Source organism: Neomonachus schauinslandi, chromosome 3 (assembly GCF_002201575.2).
Source record: "Neomonachus schauinslandi chromosome 3, ASM220157v2, whole genome shotgun sequence".
Classification (NCBI taxonomy): Eukaryota; Metazoa; Chordata; class Mammalia; order Carnivora; family Phocidae; genus Neomonachus; species Neomonachus schauinslandi.
The window spans coordinates 138,258,019-138,275,897 of record NC_058405.1 but is presented as its reverse complement, the minus strand read 5'-3'; the positions used below and the strand labels follow the sequence as shown (position 1 = coordinate 138,275,897).

Below are 17,879 nucleotides of genomic sequence, written 5' to 3'. Positions count from 1 at the left end.
GAGCTGCAGGGTACCACAGGATCTCTTCTTCATAAGGCCACTACTTTCTGGATCAATTGATGTAGCTGACTTTCCTAATACATAGAAACAAACACAGAGAATTAGACAAATGAGACAGGAGACTGTGTCCCACATGAAAGAACAGGACAAAGCCACAACAAAAAAGCTAAATGAAATTGAGATAAGTTAGGGGCGCCTCGGTGGCTCAATTAAGTGGCCGACTCTTGATCTCAGCACAGGTCTTGATGTCAGGATTGTGAGTTCAAGCCCCACATTGGGCTCCACGCCCCCCCCCAAAAAAAGAAAGAAAGAAATGGAGATAAGTTATATGCCTGATGAAGAATTCAAAGATGAAGAACTAAATAACTGAAATTAAAAATACACAAAGGGAGGGCGCCTGGGTGGCTCAGTCATTAAGCATCTGCCTTAGGCTCAGGTCATGATCCCAGGGTCCTGGGATCGAGCCCCACATCGGGTCCCTGCTCCGCGGGAAGCCTGCTTCTCCCTCTCCCACCCCCCGCTTGTGTTCCTGCTCTCACTATCTCTCTGTCAAATAAATAAAATCTTAAAAAAAAATACACAAAGGGAATCAACAGCAGATTAGATGAGGCAGAAGAACAGATCAGCAATCTGGAACACAGGGTGATGGAAAGCCACTAAGCAGAACAGCAAAAAGGAAGAAAAAGAGTAACAAAAACTGAGACTAGGTTAAGGGAACTCAGCCACATCATCAAATGTAGTAACATTTGCATTATAGGGATCTCAGGAGAGGAGAGAGAGAAGGGGGCAGAAAACTTATTTGAAGGAAAAATTCCCTAATCTGGGTTAGAAAACAGACGTCCAGATCCAGGAAGCACAGAGGGAGAGAGTGCACCCAAGCCTGGGCACGGGGGAGGGGCAGAGGAAGAGGGAGAGAGAGAATTCCTAGCTGTCTCCATGCTCAGCAGTCCGGAGCCCAACATGGGGCTCAATCCCACAACCCTAAGATCACGACCTGAGCCGAAATCAAGAGTCGGACACCTAACCAACTGTGTCACCCAGGCACCCCAAGAAAGGAATTCAAACATAACACTAAAGAAAGCCATCAAACCGCAAGGGAAGAGTAAAAGAAGAAAGGAACAGAGAAGAACTGCAAAAATGACCATAAGACAACTAACAAAATGGCAGTAAGTACATACCTATTAATAATTACTTTAAATGTAAATAAACTAAAGGCTCCAGTCAAAAGACATAGGGTGAATTATACGGGAATTTTTTTTCAAGTTTAAAAAAAAAAGACATAGGGTGAATTATACTGGAATTTTAAAAAAATTTTAAATTAAAAAAAAAGACACAGGGTGACTGAAAAAAAAAAACACAGGATTAAAAAAAAAAGCAAGACTCATCTTGCTACCTATAAGAGACTCACTTCAGAACTAAACACACATGCAGATTAAAAGTGAAGGGATGGAAAAAATATTCACCATGCAAATGGGAGCAAATGAAAGCTGAGGTAGCAATACTAATATCAGACAAAATAGACTTTAAAACAAAGACTGTGCCAAGAGACAAAGAACACTACATAACAATAAAGAAAAGAATCCATCAAGGGAATATAACAATTATAAATATCTATGTACCCAACATGGAAGCACCTAAATACATAAAGCAACTATTAACAGACACAAAGGAAGAAACTGACAGTAATAAGATAATAGTAGGGGACTTTAACACCCACTTACATCAATGGAGAGATCATCCAAACAGAAAATCAAGAAAATACTTTAAATAACACATTAGACCAGATGGACCTAACAGATATATTCAGAACATTCCATTCAAAAACAGAATATACATTCTTTTCAAGTGCACATGAAACATTCTCCAGAACACATCACGTTAGGCCACAAAACAAGTCTTGATAAATTTTAAAAGACTGAAATCATATCAATCATCTTTTCCAAGAAAAAATATGGAAAGAATACAAATACATGGAGGCTAAACCACGCTACTAAACAATGAATGGGTCAACCAAGAAATCAAAGAGGAAATCAAAAATACACAGAGACAATGAAAATGAAAACAAAACAGTCCAAAGTCTTTGGGATACAGCAAAAGCTGTTCTAAGAGGGAAGATTAGAGGGTTACAGGCCTACCTCAAGAAACAAGAAAAATCTCAAATAAATAAGCTAACCTTACACCTAAAGGAGGTAGAAAAAGAACAAAGCCCAAAGCAAATAGAAAAAAGGAAATAATAAAGATTAGAATAGAAATAAATGAAATCGATATTTTAAAAGCAATAGAATAGATCAAAGAAACCAGGATCTGGTTCTTTGAAAAGATAAACAAAATTGATAAATCTTCAGCCAGGCTCATTAAAAGAGAGAGAGAGAGAGCGCTCAAATAAAATCAGAACTGAAGAATAACAACCAACACCACAGAAATACAAAGGATTATAAGAGAATATTATAAAAAATTATATGCCAACAAATTGGATAACCCAGAAGATATGAATAAATTCCTAGAAACATACAATCTTCCAAACTGAATTAGAAAGAAATAGGCTCTCTTCCTCGGCGCTGCCTGCAGAGGCGGCAGCCATCTGTTACTGGGCATCATAGCTGTCCTCAGACCTCTGGTGAAGCCCAAGATTGTTAAAAAGAGGACCAAGAAGTTCATCTGGCACCAGTCAGACCGCTATGTCAAAATTAAGCGCAACTGGGGGCGCCTGGGTGGCTCAGTTGGTTAAGCGACTGCCTTCGGCTCAGGTCATGATCCTGGAGTCCCTGGATCGAGTCCCGCATCGGGCTCCCTGCTCGGCAGGGAGTCTGCTTCTCCCTCTGACCCTCCCCCGTCTCATGCTCTCTCTCTATCTCATTCTCTCTCTCAAATAAATAAAATCTTAAAAAAAAAAAAAAAATTAAGCGCAACTGGTGGAAACCCAGAGGCATTGACAATAGGGTGCACAGAAGATTCAAGGGCCAGATCTTGATGCCCAACATTGGTTATGGGAGCAACAAGAAAACAAAACACATGTTGCCCAGTGGCTTCCAGAAGTTCCTAGTCCACAACATTAAGGAGCTTGAAGTGCTGCTGATGTGCAACAAATCTTACTGTGCAGAGATTGCTCACAATGTCTCCTCCAAGAACCACAAAGCTATTGTGGAAAGAGCAGCCCAGCTGGCAATCAGAGTCACCAATCCCAATGCCAGGCTGCTCAGCGAAGAAAATGAATAGACAGCTTATTGTGCACATCATATTTGTGTTAATAAAACCATAAAACTACAAAAAAAAAGAAATAGAAATTTTGAAGAGAATGATTACTAGCAATGAAATTGAATGCATAATCAAAAAACTTGCAACAAACAAAATCCCAAAACCAGATGGCTTCACAGGTGAATTCTACCAAAAATTTAAATAAAACATAATACCTATTCTTCTCAAACTATTCAAAAAAAAAAAAAAATACAGAAAAAGAGGGGGGCCTGGGTGTCCCAGCTGGTTAAGCATCCAACTCTTGATTTAGTCAGGTCATGATCTCTGGGTCGTGAGATTGAGCCCCACGTTGGGCTCTGTGCTCAGCGGGGAGTCTGCTTGAGATTCTCTCTCTTGCCCCTCCCCCATTCACGTGCACTCTCTCTCTAAAATAAATAAATCTTAAAAAAAAAAAAAAAGGAAAAGGAAACCTTCCAAATTTATTTTCTAAGGCCAGCATTACCCTAAAACCAGAGAAAGACACTACCAAAAAAGAAAACAAGAGGCCAGTATCTCTGATGAACACAAATGCAAAAATACTCAACAAAATATTAGCAAATCAAATCCAACAATACATTTTAAAAATCATTCACCATGATCAAGTGAGATTTATTCCACGGATGCAAGGGTGGTCCAATATTTGCAAATCAATTAACATGATATATCACATTAACAAGAGAAAGGATAAAAATCGTATGATCATCTCAATAGATGTGGAAAAAGTAACTGACAAAATACAACACCCAGTCATGATAAACACTCTCAATAAACAAGATTTAGAGGGAATATACCTCAACATTATAAAGGCCATATATGAAAAACCCACAACTAACATCATCCTCAATGGTGAAAACCTGAGAGCTTTTCCTTTAAGATCAGGAACAATTAGTCCACTCTTACCACTTTTATTCAACATAGTACTGGAAATCCCAGCCAGAGCAATGACACAACAAAAAGAAATAAAAAGCATCTACACTGATAAGGAAGAAGTAAAACTTTCAGTATTTGTAGATGACATTTTACTATATATAGAAAACCCTCAAGATTCCACTAAAAAACTATTAGAACTAATAAATGAATTCAGTCAAGTCGCAGAATACAAAATTAATACACAGAAATCTGTTGCATTTCTTTTTTTTTTTAAGATTTTATTTATTTGAGAGAGAGTGTAAGCAGGGGGAGCAGCAGAGGGAGGGAGAAGCAGGCTCCCTGTTGAGCAGGGAGCCCGATGAGGGGCTCGATCCCAGGACCCCAGGATCATGACCTGAGCCAAAGGCAGAAGCTTAACCAACTGAGCCACCCAGGCACCCCTGCTGCATTTCTACACACTAATAATGAAGTAGCAAAAAAAGAAATTAGGAAAATAATCCCATTTACAATTACATCAAAAGGAATAAAATACCCAGGAATAAACATAACCAAATAAGCCCATTTACAATTACACCAAAAGGAATAAAATACCTAGAAATAAACTTAACCCTCCTAAAACCATAAAACACTGATGAAAAAAACTGAAGATGACGCAAACAAATGAAAAGATATTCCATGCTCACGGACTGGAAGATCCAATATTTTTTAAATGTCCAGTTACCCAAAGCAATCTACAGATTCAATGCAATCCCTATTAAAATACCAACATTTTTGGGCGCCTGGGTGGCTCAGTCGGTTGGGCGACTGCCTTCGGCTCAGGTCATGATCCCAGGGTCCTGGGATCGAGTCCCGCATCGGGCTCCCTGCTCTGCGGGAAGCCTGCTTCTCCTTCTCCCACTCCCCCTGCTTGTGTTCCCTCTCTCGCTGTGTCTCTCTCTGTCAAATAAATAAATAAAATCTTAAAAAAATAAAATAAAATAAAAAAAAATAAAAATAAAAAAATAAAATACCAACATTTTTCAAAGAACTAGAATAAATAATACTAAAATCTGTATGGAACCACAAAAGACTCCAAATAGCCAAAGCAATCCTGAGAAAGAAGAACAAAACTGGGGGTATAACAATCCCAGATTGCAAGATATACTACAAGCTGTAGTAATCAAAACACTATGGTACTGGCACAAAAACAGACACATAGATCAATAGAATAGAATAAAGATCCCAGAAATAAACCCACACATATATGGTTAATTAATCTATGACAAAGGAGCCAAGAATACACAATGGAGAAAAGACAGTCTCTTCAACCAATGGTGCAGAGAAAACCGAACAGCTACCTGCAAAAGAATGAATGTGGACCACTTTATTACACCACACACAAAAAATAAATGCAAAATAGATTAAAGACCGAAATGTCAGACCTGAAACCATAAAACTCCTAGAAGAAAACACAGGCAGTAATTTCGTTGACATTGGCTGTCGAATCATTTTTCTAGGTATATCTCTTTGAGGCAAAGGACACAAAAGCAAAATTAAACTATATTGGGACTACACCAAAGTAAAAAGCTTTTGCACAGCAAAGGAAACTATCAAGAAAACAAAAAGGCAACCTACTGAATGGAAAAAGATATTTGCAAATGATATATCCAACAAGGGATTAATATCCAAAATATATAAAGAACTTACACAACTCAACACCCCCCAAATAATCCAATTAAAAGATGGCCAGTGGACCTGAATAGACATTTTTCCAACGAAGACACAGAGATGGCCAACAGACACATGAAAAGTTGCTCCACATCACTAATCGTCAGGGAAATGCAAATCAAAACCACAATGAGATACCACCTTACACCTGTCAGAATGACTAAAATCAAAACCCAAGGAATAATAAGTGTTGACGAGGATGTAGAGGAAAAGGAACACTCGTACACTGCTGGTGGGAATGCAAACTGGTGCAGCACACACTTTGAAAAACAGTATAGCATTCCTCAAAAGATTAAAAATAGAATTTCGATATGATCCAGTAATTCCACTATTGGGTACTAACCCAAAGAAAACAAAAACACTAATTCTAAAAGATATATGCACCTTTGTTTACTGAAGTATTATTTACAAAAGTCAAGATATGAAAGTAACCCAAGTGTCCATCCATACATGAATGCATAAAAAAGGTGTGCGATATTATTACAATGGACTATTACTCAGCCATAAAAAGGAATGAGATCTTGCCATTTGCAGCAACACAGATGGACCTAGAAGGTATAAGGCTAAGTGAAATAAATCAGTCAAGAAAGACAAATACCGTATGATTTTGCTCATGTGTAGAATTTAAGAAACAAATGAACAAAGAAAAAAAGAGACCAAAAAAACAGACTCTTAAATACAAAGGACTAACTGGTGGATGCAGAGGGGAGGTGGGCAGAGGGATGGATGAAATAGATAATGGGGATTAAGAGTATACTTATCTTGATGCACACTGAGTAATATATAGAATTGGATCATTATATTGTATACCTAAAACTGTATGTTAATTATAATTTAATTTTTAAAAAATCATCATCAACTAGGAAAAAAAGATTGATAACCCAAGAGGAAAACAAAAGGATAACTCATGGAGCAAGATTCTGGGGAAGGAATCATCAAAAAAGATGAGCAGATGATCTGGCTGTGACATATTTCTAAGTAGGATAACCAGAGTTAAGTTCAGTTCATTTAGCTGCCTGGGCAGCTATTTTTGTACTAAGATCACCACACTCTTTTCTAGGCAATAGCTGATTAAAACAATGTAGACATGTGACCCAGCTATTGGAAACAAGATGATTCAATTACTTGCTGCTACTGGCTGAACATCCGGGAGGAGAGGGGTTACCATATTTTACCATTCGGACAGAAGAACCGAAAAAGCTATCTGCTTAGCGAAACATGTAGCAGATACTAGCAAGAAGTGATGCTAGCAAGAAACCTGATGGCTTTCTGGGTTTTAGTTCTGATTCCATCCTGAGGCCAAGCTCCATTCCTGCCCTTGGGTTCTTTGGTGCCCCTGTACTCTTACAATAAATTCCCCTTTTCTTTTTTCACTTAGCTCAAATTAATTAATACTTCTAAACAAAAGTTCTAATTAATACACATGCTATCAATAAGAATTCGTTCTTAAAAAAGGTTGCCACTTGGGCGCCTGGGTGGCTCAGTTGGTTAAGCGACTGCCTTCGGCTCAGGTCATGATCCTGGAGTCCCTGGATCGAGTCCCGCATCGGGCTCCCTGCTCGGCAGGGAGTCTGCTTCTCCCTCTGACCCTCCCCCCTCTCATGTGCTTGCTCTCTCTCATTCTCTCTCTCTCAAATAAATAAATAAATAAATCTTTAAAAAAAAAAAAAAAGGTTGCCACTTGTATGAAATCTGAAGACAGGCAGAGCAAACTAGAATGTACTTTCTGAAAATAATGGCAGATAGCAGGAAAGAACTTGGAAATAAAGCCAAAATCAAACTAGAGATCTAATAATTATGGTGTGAAGCTACAAATATTTTACAAAGACAAAGCAGACAAAATACTATTGAAATCAAGATCAATATAAAAGAACAAAAGTAGAACCTTCTACTTCAAAAAATAGATTTTTAAAATTTTATTTCAAAAAGGGATTACCACTATGTCAAAACACCAAGACATTCTCAGATAAAAATGTCCAATAATTGAAAATGTGAAAATGGAGATTGAAGAGTTAGAGATATTAACTTAAAAGTTCCCTCAATAGTAGTGAAAGCTAATACAGGAGATTTCACTTCAAAAATGAAGCTACTAATTTTCTTTTTTTTTTCAAGATTTTATTTATTTATTTGAGAGAGAGAGAGAGTGAGAGAGCACAAGTGGGGGAGGGGAGAGGGAGAAGCAGGCTCCCCGCTGAGCAAGGAGCCTGATGCAGGGCTCGATCCCAGGGCCCTGTAATCATGACCTGAGCCAAAGGCAGAGACGCTCAACCGACTGAGCCACCCAGGTGCCCCAAAGCTACTAATTTTCTTTAAAATTCATCAAAAATAAGATAGACTAATACTGAATGGAGAAAAGGATGAATTAATGGACAGATATGTGATAAGGAAACATAGTATAATGTTATAGGTAGAATCTAAGTGGTTGGTATAAAAGTGTTTATTATAAAATTGAATTTTGCAATATGTTTAAATTTTTTCAAAATAATACGTTGGGAAAAAAAGAAAACTACTGACATTACAATTCTTAAGGTGCATCACAAGATGCAGAAAGATTTGACCAAACAGTATGAGCCATCTGAATAAGCATGTAGTGTACAATATTTACTGATAACAATAAGTGTTTAAACTGGCACATCCGGGGTGCCTGGGTGCCTCAGTCCTTAAGCATCTGCCTTCGGCTCAGGTCATGATCCCAGGGTCCTGGGATCGAGCCCTACATCGGGCTCCCTACTCAGCGGAGAGCCTGCTTCTTCCTCTCCCTCTCCTGCTCCCCCTGCAGTGCGAGTTTCTCGCACTCTAACAAATTCATAAAATCTTTTTAAAAAATTAAAAAATTAAAAAAATAAATAAACTGGAACATCTTGGCCAGTTGCCTCAGCTCTCTCTCCTTATCACCTCCAAGGCCCAGGCAAAGTTAAGCAATATTTCCTAGGCTCTCTGTGGTCATGTTTTGGTTTCCCCTTAGCAACTCAGGCCAAAACATTGCATTTCCTTTTATGTGAATTTCTGGAAAGCTGCTTTCTTAAATTATAAGATACAAATCTGCTCAAACATGATAGGAGTCTTTCTCCTAGGATTCCAATAATTTCCAATTCTTTATTCTTGGTCAAAATTAAATCCAAACAAGCAACTGTGCTTTATTTCTGCCTCTGCCCACTGAGATGAATGAATAATGTATTCCAACATTCTTTAACCCATTAAAGACCTTTTTAAAAATATGCCTTAAGGAAGGGCGCCTGGGTGGCTCAGTTGGTTAAGCGACTGCCTTCGGCTCAGGTCATGATCCTGGAGTCCCAGGATCGAGTCCCGCATCGGGCTCCCTCCTCGGCGGGGAGCCTGCTTCTCCCTCTGACCCTCCCCCCTCTCATGTGCTCTCTGTCTCTCTCATTCTCTCTGTCTCAAATAAATAAATAGAATCTTAAAAAAAATAAAATAAATATGCCTTAAGGAAATTTTTAGGGATTTAATTGTAAAAAGTTTATCACAGTGTTCTTTATAATAGGGAAAGATTAGAAACAATTAAAAGTGATACTATATGGCTGAACTTATAGTACTTACATATACTGCAGTACTTGATGAGTCACTGAAGATGAGGTTGCCCATTATTTCTTGACATAGAAAGTTATACACAAGATAGTGAGTGAAAAATGGTGATTTCAAGACATTATTACAACATGACTTTACACACATATGCTATATCTAAAAGATGCCGAGATGCTATAGTGTTTATCTCTTATTTTCAACGTTAGTCTTCATTTTGATTATTTTTTTTTCTTCAAACAAAATGTTACACATTTCAGCATAAATTAGGTACCCTCTGATTTTTTTAAATTGTAAATTAACTGCCAGATATTCTGCTCTCAGAATAAGACTTCTAAAAGCTATCCAGGTAGCTGAAGGCCCCCAACATTACTAGAGCCAATTGCCATACTAGTTCTTTATTATATTGTCCACTTTCTCTTACTCTAATTCTTCTGATTCTATTCTCATTCAAATGCTCTCATCAAAGTTTTTATCCTCAGATTTAAGAATTTTCACATAGCATCTTAACATAGAAGAGCACTCCTCCACCCTTCTAATCGATGTTTCCTTGAAATGAAGATGCCCTTCCATTGCTGTACCAGTCATCATTCCTCCCCCTTCTTGCCTCTATTCTAGCACTTAGCACCCTGCAGTAATAGAACTATGGACTCTGAGAAACAAACTGAGGGTTCTAGAGGGGAGGGGGGTGGGGGGGTAGGTTAGCCAGGTGATGGGTATTAAAGAGGGCACGTATTGAATGGAGCACTGGGTGTTATACGCAAACAATGAATCATGGAACACTACATCAAAAACTAATGATGTAATGTATGGTGATTAACATAACATCATAAAATAAAATTTAAAAAAAAAAAGACAAATCAGTCTTCCTTAGTAGACCTACAAGTCCCATAAGGCAAAACTAAGTGCTAATCTTCCCCAGTGCTTAGCACGTAGAAAACAAGGAATCGATTGCCAACAAACTTGAGTAGATGGAAGTTTCAAACAGGTGAGAAGATGCCATGAGGTATCTAGCTGATTTAAATGAATTAAAAGTCTCCAGGCCTAGATATTATATCGCATGATACTTAACAATGATTTTAGAGTTACTATTTATAATATGGGAAATCATGGGGAAGAGATAACAGACAATAGCCCAGTATCACCTCCCTCAATTCTCAAAAATAAAAAGATCCCCAAAACGCAGAGACCCTGAAGCCTGGTGTCAAGCAAGCAAAGATCTTCCAGAGAGTGGCACAAGGAAAGCTGTGGAAGCTAGAAAATGTAGCATGAATAAGAGACCTTGACTAAAACAGAAGAGACAGGTAAATTAGAAGCTAAGGTCTCAAAGGTACACACTTTAAACAGTGTGAGGGTGGGAGGATTATGAATTGATTCCAGCAACACTTGTTACTCTCCTATCACAACACACATGTACCTCTCTTAGGGTATGTGCACATACTATCCCTGTGTCCGGAATGCTCATTCAATTAGATATCCATATAGCTTAACACTCTCATCTCCTTCAAATATTTGCTTAAATGTCATGTTCTCCAGTGATATCCTATTTAAAATGTGAACCCTAACCCCTTACTCTGTTCTTTTCTTTTTTCCATAGCGCTTATCACCTTCTAACACACTTAATAATTGATTTATTTACTGTTATTATCTATTCCACCTATTAGAATGTAAGTCCCATGAAATAGATCTTTGTCCATTTGTTCACTGATACAGCCCAAGCACCTAGAACACAAATGACCAATAAAAACTTGTTTAATGCACAAAATGGATGTAAGAAAGATTGTGAAGAAAAAAATGACTAGGACTGGTGATATCAGCACAGTATTAAGGAAAAAGCTCTAGACTTGAGATAAAAGATCTGGATTCAAATCTAAGCCCTACCACTTACTATAGCAAATGACTGTTTTCTGGCAAACACCTATGAACTTCAGTTACTAATCTGTAAAATGGGTGGTTGTGAAGGTCATAGGAGATAAACATGTTTAAGAGTAGCAGCATAACTACAGAATTAGTTATTTGAATAAATTAACTCAAAAGAGAGTTCAGGGATGCCTGGGTGGCTCAGTTGGGTAAGTGTCTGCCTTCCGCTCAGGTCATGATTCCAGGGTCCTGGGATGGAGTCCCATGTCAGGCTCCTTGCTCAGCGGGGAGTCTGCTTCTCCCTCTGCCTGCGGCTCCCCCTGCTTGTGCGCTCGCTCTTTCTCTCTGACAAAATAAATAAATAAAATCTTAAAAAAAAAAAAAAGAGGGGCACCTGGGTGGCTCAGCCAGTTAAGCGGCTGCCTTCGGCTCAGGTCATGATCCCAGGGTCCTGGGATTGAGCCCCACATCAGGCTCCCTGCTTGGCGGAGAACCTGCTTCTCCCTCTCCCTCTGTCTGCCGCTCTGCCTACTTATGCTCTCTCAATCTGTTAAATAAATAAAAATCTTTAAAAAAAAAAAAAGAGAGAATCAATCAATCATAAAATAAAAAAAAATGAAAAGAAAACCCAGAAAGGTAACTTCATTTGGAAACAAGAAAGGACAGATAATGAGTCAGATTTCAATTTACAGCTGTGCTGTCCAACATTAGGTAAAACTAGCCACATATGCCTATTTAAATTTAAATTAATTAAAATTAAATAAAATTTAAAATTCAGCTCCTTGGTCACAATGGCCATATTTCAAGTGCTTAAGGCCACATGTGGTTAGTGGCTACCATATAGGACAGCAGATTACAGAACATTTCCAGCATCACAGAAAGCTCTAGTGCACAGTGCCGATTATAAACTTTGATAGCAGAATAGAATTCAAGTGAATGTTATTTTAATATCCCTAATGCTGGATTCCTGGACAGTTCAGGCTGAAGAAATGCAAAATCCAACCACATAAACAATCTGAGTGGGAACTGCAAACTGTGAATATAACAAATGAAATAATTCATATTATTTCACTGCAAGGTCCTAGAATACATGAACACGCCCCAGTTGATAATATGAGGTCACTGATAAGGCAACTATAAATAGAATTTGGAGAGGCCCAGTGAAGTTGCCAACAAGAATTTGGTCAGCATCCCAGCTCAAATCTCTGGTTAGTAACTTCAGATATGCCTGCAGGACAAATACTACATGCAATACAGTAGTGAGTGATTAGATACCTACAGCTCCAAATCTCAACCAGGCAGCAAAACTCCCTTGTCAAAAGTAACTGCAGCTACCTAGAATGGTAATAGCCTTCCTTAATGAGTAAGCCTATTTCAACTATAAAAAGATCTAGAATTAAATATACAAATGCTTGAGAAGGGAATCAAAGTCAGATGTTAATGTTTTTGGTTCAAGAAAGCTATGCAGAAATTGATCTTTTATATACTTACAAAATTGAAGAGGATCTCATAAGAATGGCTTGTAACAAATTTAAAATGTGTAACTGAGTTATAGAGTTAGACTTGTGATTTTAAGCTGATCTTACAAGTTTATAAATAACATTTGAACCTTGCAAAGACTTTAAGGTCAGCGTTTAAAAAGTCAGTTTAATGTTTACATGAATGATTTAGTATCTAGGAGCATTTTATTACCTCAAACAAATGATATACTTAAGAAAATTGAACATATTATATACTAAATACTATTTTAATTATTTTAGCCTATTTCTATGCAGCAATATCTATAAAAACACTAGATATGTACTTCATATTAAAATCAATAAATAACTATTCAAACCTAAAATTAGCAACCACCTAAATGTTCATCCTTAACAAAATGGATAAACTGAATGGGGTGCCTAGGTGGCTCAGACGGTTAAGGGTCTGCCTTTGGCTCAGGTCATGATCCCAGAGTCCTGGGATAGAGCCCTAAGTTGGGCTTCCTGCTCAGCGGGGAGTCTGCTTCTCCCTCTCCCTCTGCTCCACCTCCTGCTCATGCTCTCTATCAAATAAATAAATAAAATCTTAAAAAAAACACATAACGTATAAATTACAGTATATATCCATCCAGTGGAATACTATTCAGCAGTAAGAAACAAAATACAACTAGAGAGAACAACATGGATGAAGATTACAAACTAATGATGAGGGAAAGAAGCCACACACGAAAGAATATGTACTGCATGGGGGCGCCTGGGTGCCTCAGTCGTTAAGTGTCTGCCTTCGGCTCAGGTCATGATCCCAAGGTCCTGGGATCGAGCCCCGCATCGGGATCCTGCTCCGCGGGAAGCCTGCTTCTCCCTCACCCACTCCCCCTGCTTGTGTCCCCTCTCTTGCTCTCTCTCTCTCAAATAAATAAATAAAATATTTTTAAAAAAAAGAATATGTACTGCATGATTCCATGTATATAAAGTTCAAAACAAGCAAATCCAAACTATAGTGGGAGTTGAAGAGGAACATGAAGAAGGATGTAGGGACTGGTAATGCTGTTTCTTAATCTAAATACTGATAAGATGGATGTGTTCACTTTGTGAAAAGTAATTAAGCTGTAAACTTATGATTTGTGCATTTACTTTTATAATAAATTATGTAATAATTCAATAAAGTTTAACAAAAAAAAAATAAGTATATATACAAACATTTATAACTACCCAAGTAAGATTGTAAGCCACGTACCACCCCAAATTATCCCAGGACCATCAGTACTATGTGTACTATTCTTTGGAAACATTAACATATCAAAGAAAGAAAAGGGGAAAGGAAGGACATGTCCCGGGAACAGCAATAATACTGGTATATAGCTAGAGTACATAGTAGGTATCAAGGAAGTAAGAGGCCTAGAAAGGCCCATTTGCTTCCCTGGAAGACCTTAACTGCCCTGACCAAGGAAACTGTGGAATGTATTCAGTAGGCAATGAGGATGACACATGCAAATGATGCAGGTGGAAGACTACCTACCATAAAGCTTTCAACCCTTTCCCTTAATTTACCCAAAAATATATCAGCAATACCTCTATTCTCTGGCATCTAATTTCCAATCTGGAGGGAATTCAGAAGAGTAACCTCCCTGGTCATATCTCCCCAATGGTCACACAGTCATCCCTTCTCATGGGAGGAGTGATTTACCTGGTTAGTAATTTCTGAGAAGAGGCACCAGGCTTCTGGAGTCAGCCTTTTCTCTCCTTAGAATCTATCAGCTACAAAGTGGTTATACTCCAGTCTCTCTCAGGGCCATGTACAAGGCTTACTGGAGCTGGCTCTGCCCTTGCAGGGGAGGCCTTCTGTGGTTCAGCATTACCTGTGACTGTCTATCCAATTCAGGCAGTCCAAATCTAAGCCATATTCTCCAACCAGCTTTATTTGTAATAAAGCTGACATTTTTATCTCCACCTGTCTATATTCTATGTATTCTCAATTGATTCTGAACTCAGATGTGGGACAGTAATAAAATTAAATATTACTCCTAAAGCCTAACAAATAAAGAGAATACTAATGGGGGGGAGGGCGATTACTACTTCATGTCAAAAAAGTAAACTCTACTCAGGATACTTTGATTTGGTTTGGAGTTGAAATTAACATACTAATCTGCTGAGCAACAGAAACTCTCTTCTCAATAAATAAGAAAATAAAACTGAAAGGAGTAATACTTGCTTAGCATTTGCTTTTAAAGTGTTCCATAAAGTATATCATCTGACTACAACAGCACTCCATTCCTCTGCAGCCTAAAAATAGATCACTTAATTTATTCCTAGATATTTTTTATTAAGTGACTGGGAGTAGGTGGCTTTATAGTAAGTAAATTCCTGACATAAAGAAGTTTACTTGCAGAAAATGTGGTCCATCCCAAAATGATACTTGCAATCTAAGAGACGTATGCTTCTGTTTTATTCTCAACATTGTTTTCTTGCACAAACAAAACAGCAAAATTCACTCACATAAGGAAATAGGTTGATCTATTTTTTAAAACCATGCATTACATTTTCTAAAATTATGAATTTCAGTTTGATAGGATCATATATTTTGTAAGTTATTCAGTAAGTACAATATAAACTAATGTCTTAACTATATGACACTGTATTTGATCATGATCTCTTTAATCACAAATGGTTGAAACTTGGCATGACAAAGATGCCCTCCTAAGAAACATTTACACGAGGTTAACTCAGCTTTTTCCTTCTGGAAAACATCTACCAAGGCTTCTGGGAGATGTTAAATAATACATGATTTTGTAAAGAATGGTGTGTATAAATGGCAGTATAAGTAAATTAAGCAATCAGTAGCGGTCTTAATCAGATCTTCCTTTGATCTGACCAGTCGAGTTTATAACCTCTGTAAAAACTGCCACAGAACAGTTCTGACGAACCCAAACCACAACTGGGAAAGCCGTTAACAGTGCGGAGGGACGGATGCCACAAGGGATTTTTTTCTTCTCTTTTTCTAACATTACAATAGCTTTTTTTAAACTGAAAAAAATTCAAAACCAAGGCATATAAATGTCACATACTTAACTGGCATTTACTATGATTTTTAGGAATCTAAAACTGCGTCCAGTGGCAAGATTAAAAAAAGAAACTGTTCGTGCAACTTAAAGAAAAAAAGAGGGTCCAAAAGTAAACCATCACTCTTAAAACTCTGCTCAACAACTTCAAATAATGAGAATATATGTTCCTGGATAGAAGTAACTAGAACCAACTCATAGGGGACCAACGTGCTAAGTGCAACAGGTTGTGATCGGCCAGCCCTTTTAAATATCCACATTCCTCAGGACTCTTACCATCGCTTTTCTATTATCATTGTCTCCAAACTCCCATGGCATATAGTCACGTAATTTTATGTACTACCTAATGCACTACTTCCCAAAACTCAAATCCATCTTTTCTTCTCTATTCTCACTGCCATCATCTTGATATAATCCTTCATTATTTCTCACCTGTTCTGCTACAACAGCTCCCTAACTGGTCTCCCTATGTGCATCCTCATCCTTCTCCAGCCCATTCTTAACACTGTAGCTGGATGCAAACCAAAACCCAATCTGATCAAGTCTCTTCCCAGCTTAATTGCCTCAAGGGTTTGCCATTACCTAACCTTCCTGGCTACTTCATTTTTCTTTATTACATTTATCACCATCTGACATACTATATTACTTGTTTGCTATCCCTGCCCCAACTAGATATGTAAGTCGCTAAGGGCAGAGTTTTTGTCCACCGCTATATGTTGCATAGTAAGCACTGAAATAGTCACACATGAATGAGTGAATGAGTAAATGAATGAATTAATGGACTGATGACCTGCCAGGACCCTCCTCTTTTTACTTCACTCCCACCTCTACCAATACTGAATTGTTTAATTACCTAAATACAATATGCACTTTCATGCCCCCTTGCTTTGCTATATGCTATTACCTTTGCCTAGAACTGTCTTCACCATCCAATCTGCCACACCATCATCCATATTTTAAAACTGTCTCCAGAAAGCTTCCCCTGAACCCAAGGATAATCACTCTTTTTTTCCTTTGTGCTACATCTGTACCTTTGTTATAGCAGCTCTACTCAAACTGTACTGGAATGTGTATCTCCCTTACTATTGTGAATTCTTTGAGGCCAAGGATAATTATTCATCTCTCTGCCTTCAGTGCCTAGGACAATACTTGTCATAAAGCAACTATTCTATAAACATTAGATAAATTAACACACGAGTGACTATCCTGTAAGGGAAATGAAAACATGAAGTTTCAAGAAGTCACTCCTTCAACTCCATGATGATAACCAGCCCTGAAATAGAAGAATTACAACCAATGACATCATCCAAGGTAATCAGAGAAAAGGAGTTGTACAAATCACACATCACCAAATGATTCCAAAATAAGAGACATACAGTCACACTCACACTTTTATTAGATTTACGCGCTGGCTCCTTGCTCCATCATTTGTCTTCCCTTAAGATTCAACTCTGCTGCTGGCAAACTGAGGCCCAGCTAAGCAGGAGGAAGTTGAAGGGAGACCCTGGTTCCCCATTAACAATATACTAAGTAGAATCACTCTCCGAGGGAGATCACTCTTCCATCTAACAAAAGTTTTTATGTTCCCTCATATTTTGATTCAAACTTCAAAACTGTTATACAAGACTAGATTCTACCACTAGCCACACCTAACTCTGAACCAAAGACCAGAGCTTTCTACCCATAATCTACACCAACAACAGGTTACAGTTGTGCCTTCTGTCTCTGGAGTAACCACACAAACTAGTCACCTTTAGCCATGGGAAGCCTCATTCGTCACCCCAGTGTGCCTTATAAACATGACTATTTTTCTCTGACTGCTGCAGACCAAAGCCCCTAAATCCAACTACAAGGAACACCTGACCAAAAAAAAACGAACACCTGACCTACCTACTTAGTTCTAAGAACATGAACACGCATAAAAATGTACAATACTCGGGGCGCCTGGGTGGCTCAGTTGGTTAAGCAACTGCCTTCGGCTCAGCTCATGATCCTAGAGTCCGGGGATCGAGTTCCGCATCAGGCTCCCTGCTCGGCGGGGAGTCTGCTTCTCCCTCTGACCCTCCTCCCTCTCATGCTCTCTGTCTCTCATTCTCTCTCTCTCAAATAAATAAAATCTTTAAAAAAAAAA

The 17,879-nt window shown here is 38.2% G+C and overlaps 2 protein-coding genes across 2 annotated transcripts in view; one reads left to right on the top strand and one right to left on the bottom strand.

Moving 5' to 3' along the window:
- Positions 1-17,879, bottom strand: part of AGPS (alkylglycerone phosphate synthase) — a 145,866-nt gene that overhangs the window by 125,236 nt on the left and 2,751 nt on the right. The window lies entirely within an intron of this gene.
- On the top strand, positions 1,138-3,216 carry LOC110591980 (60S ribosomal protein L32-like). Its single transcript, XM_044913295.1, has 3 exons — positions 1,138-1,166; positions 2,569-2,719; positions 2,905-3,216. Exons 1-3 carry the CDS (start codon positions 1,138-1,140, stop codon positions 3,214-3,216), a joined length of 492 nt encoding a protein of 163 aa, XP_044769230.1.

Coding starts and splice junctions, on each gene's coding strand:
- LOC110591980 (XM_044913295.1), top strand. CDS start 1,138: ATGACCATAAGACAACTAACAAAATGGCA. Junction 1,167..2,568: donor AGACAACTAACAAAATGGCA/GTAAGTACATAC, acceptor CGCTGCCTGCAG/AGGCGGCAGCCATCTGTTAC. Junction 2,720..2,904: donor GGGGGCGCCTGGGTGGCTCA/GTTGGTTAAGCG, acceptor AAAAAAATTAAG/CGCAACTGGTGGAAACCCAG.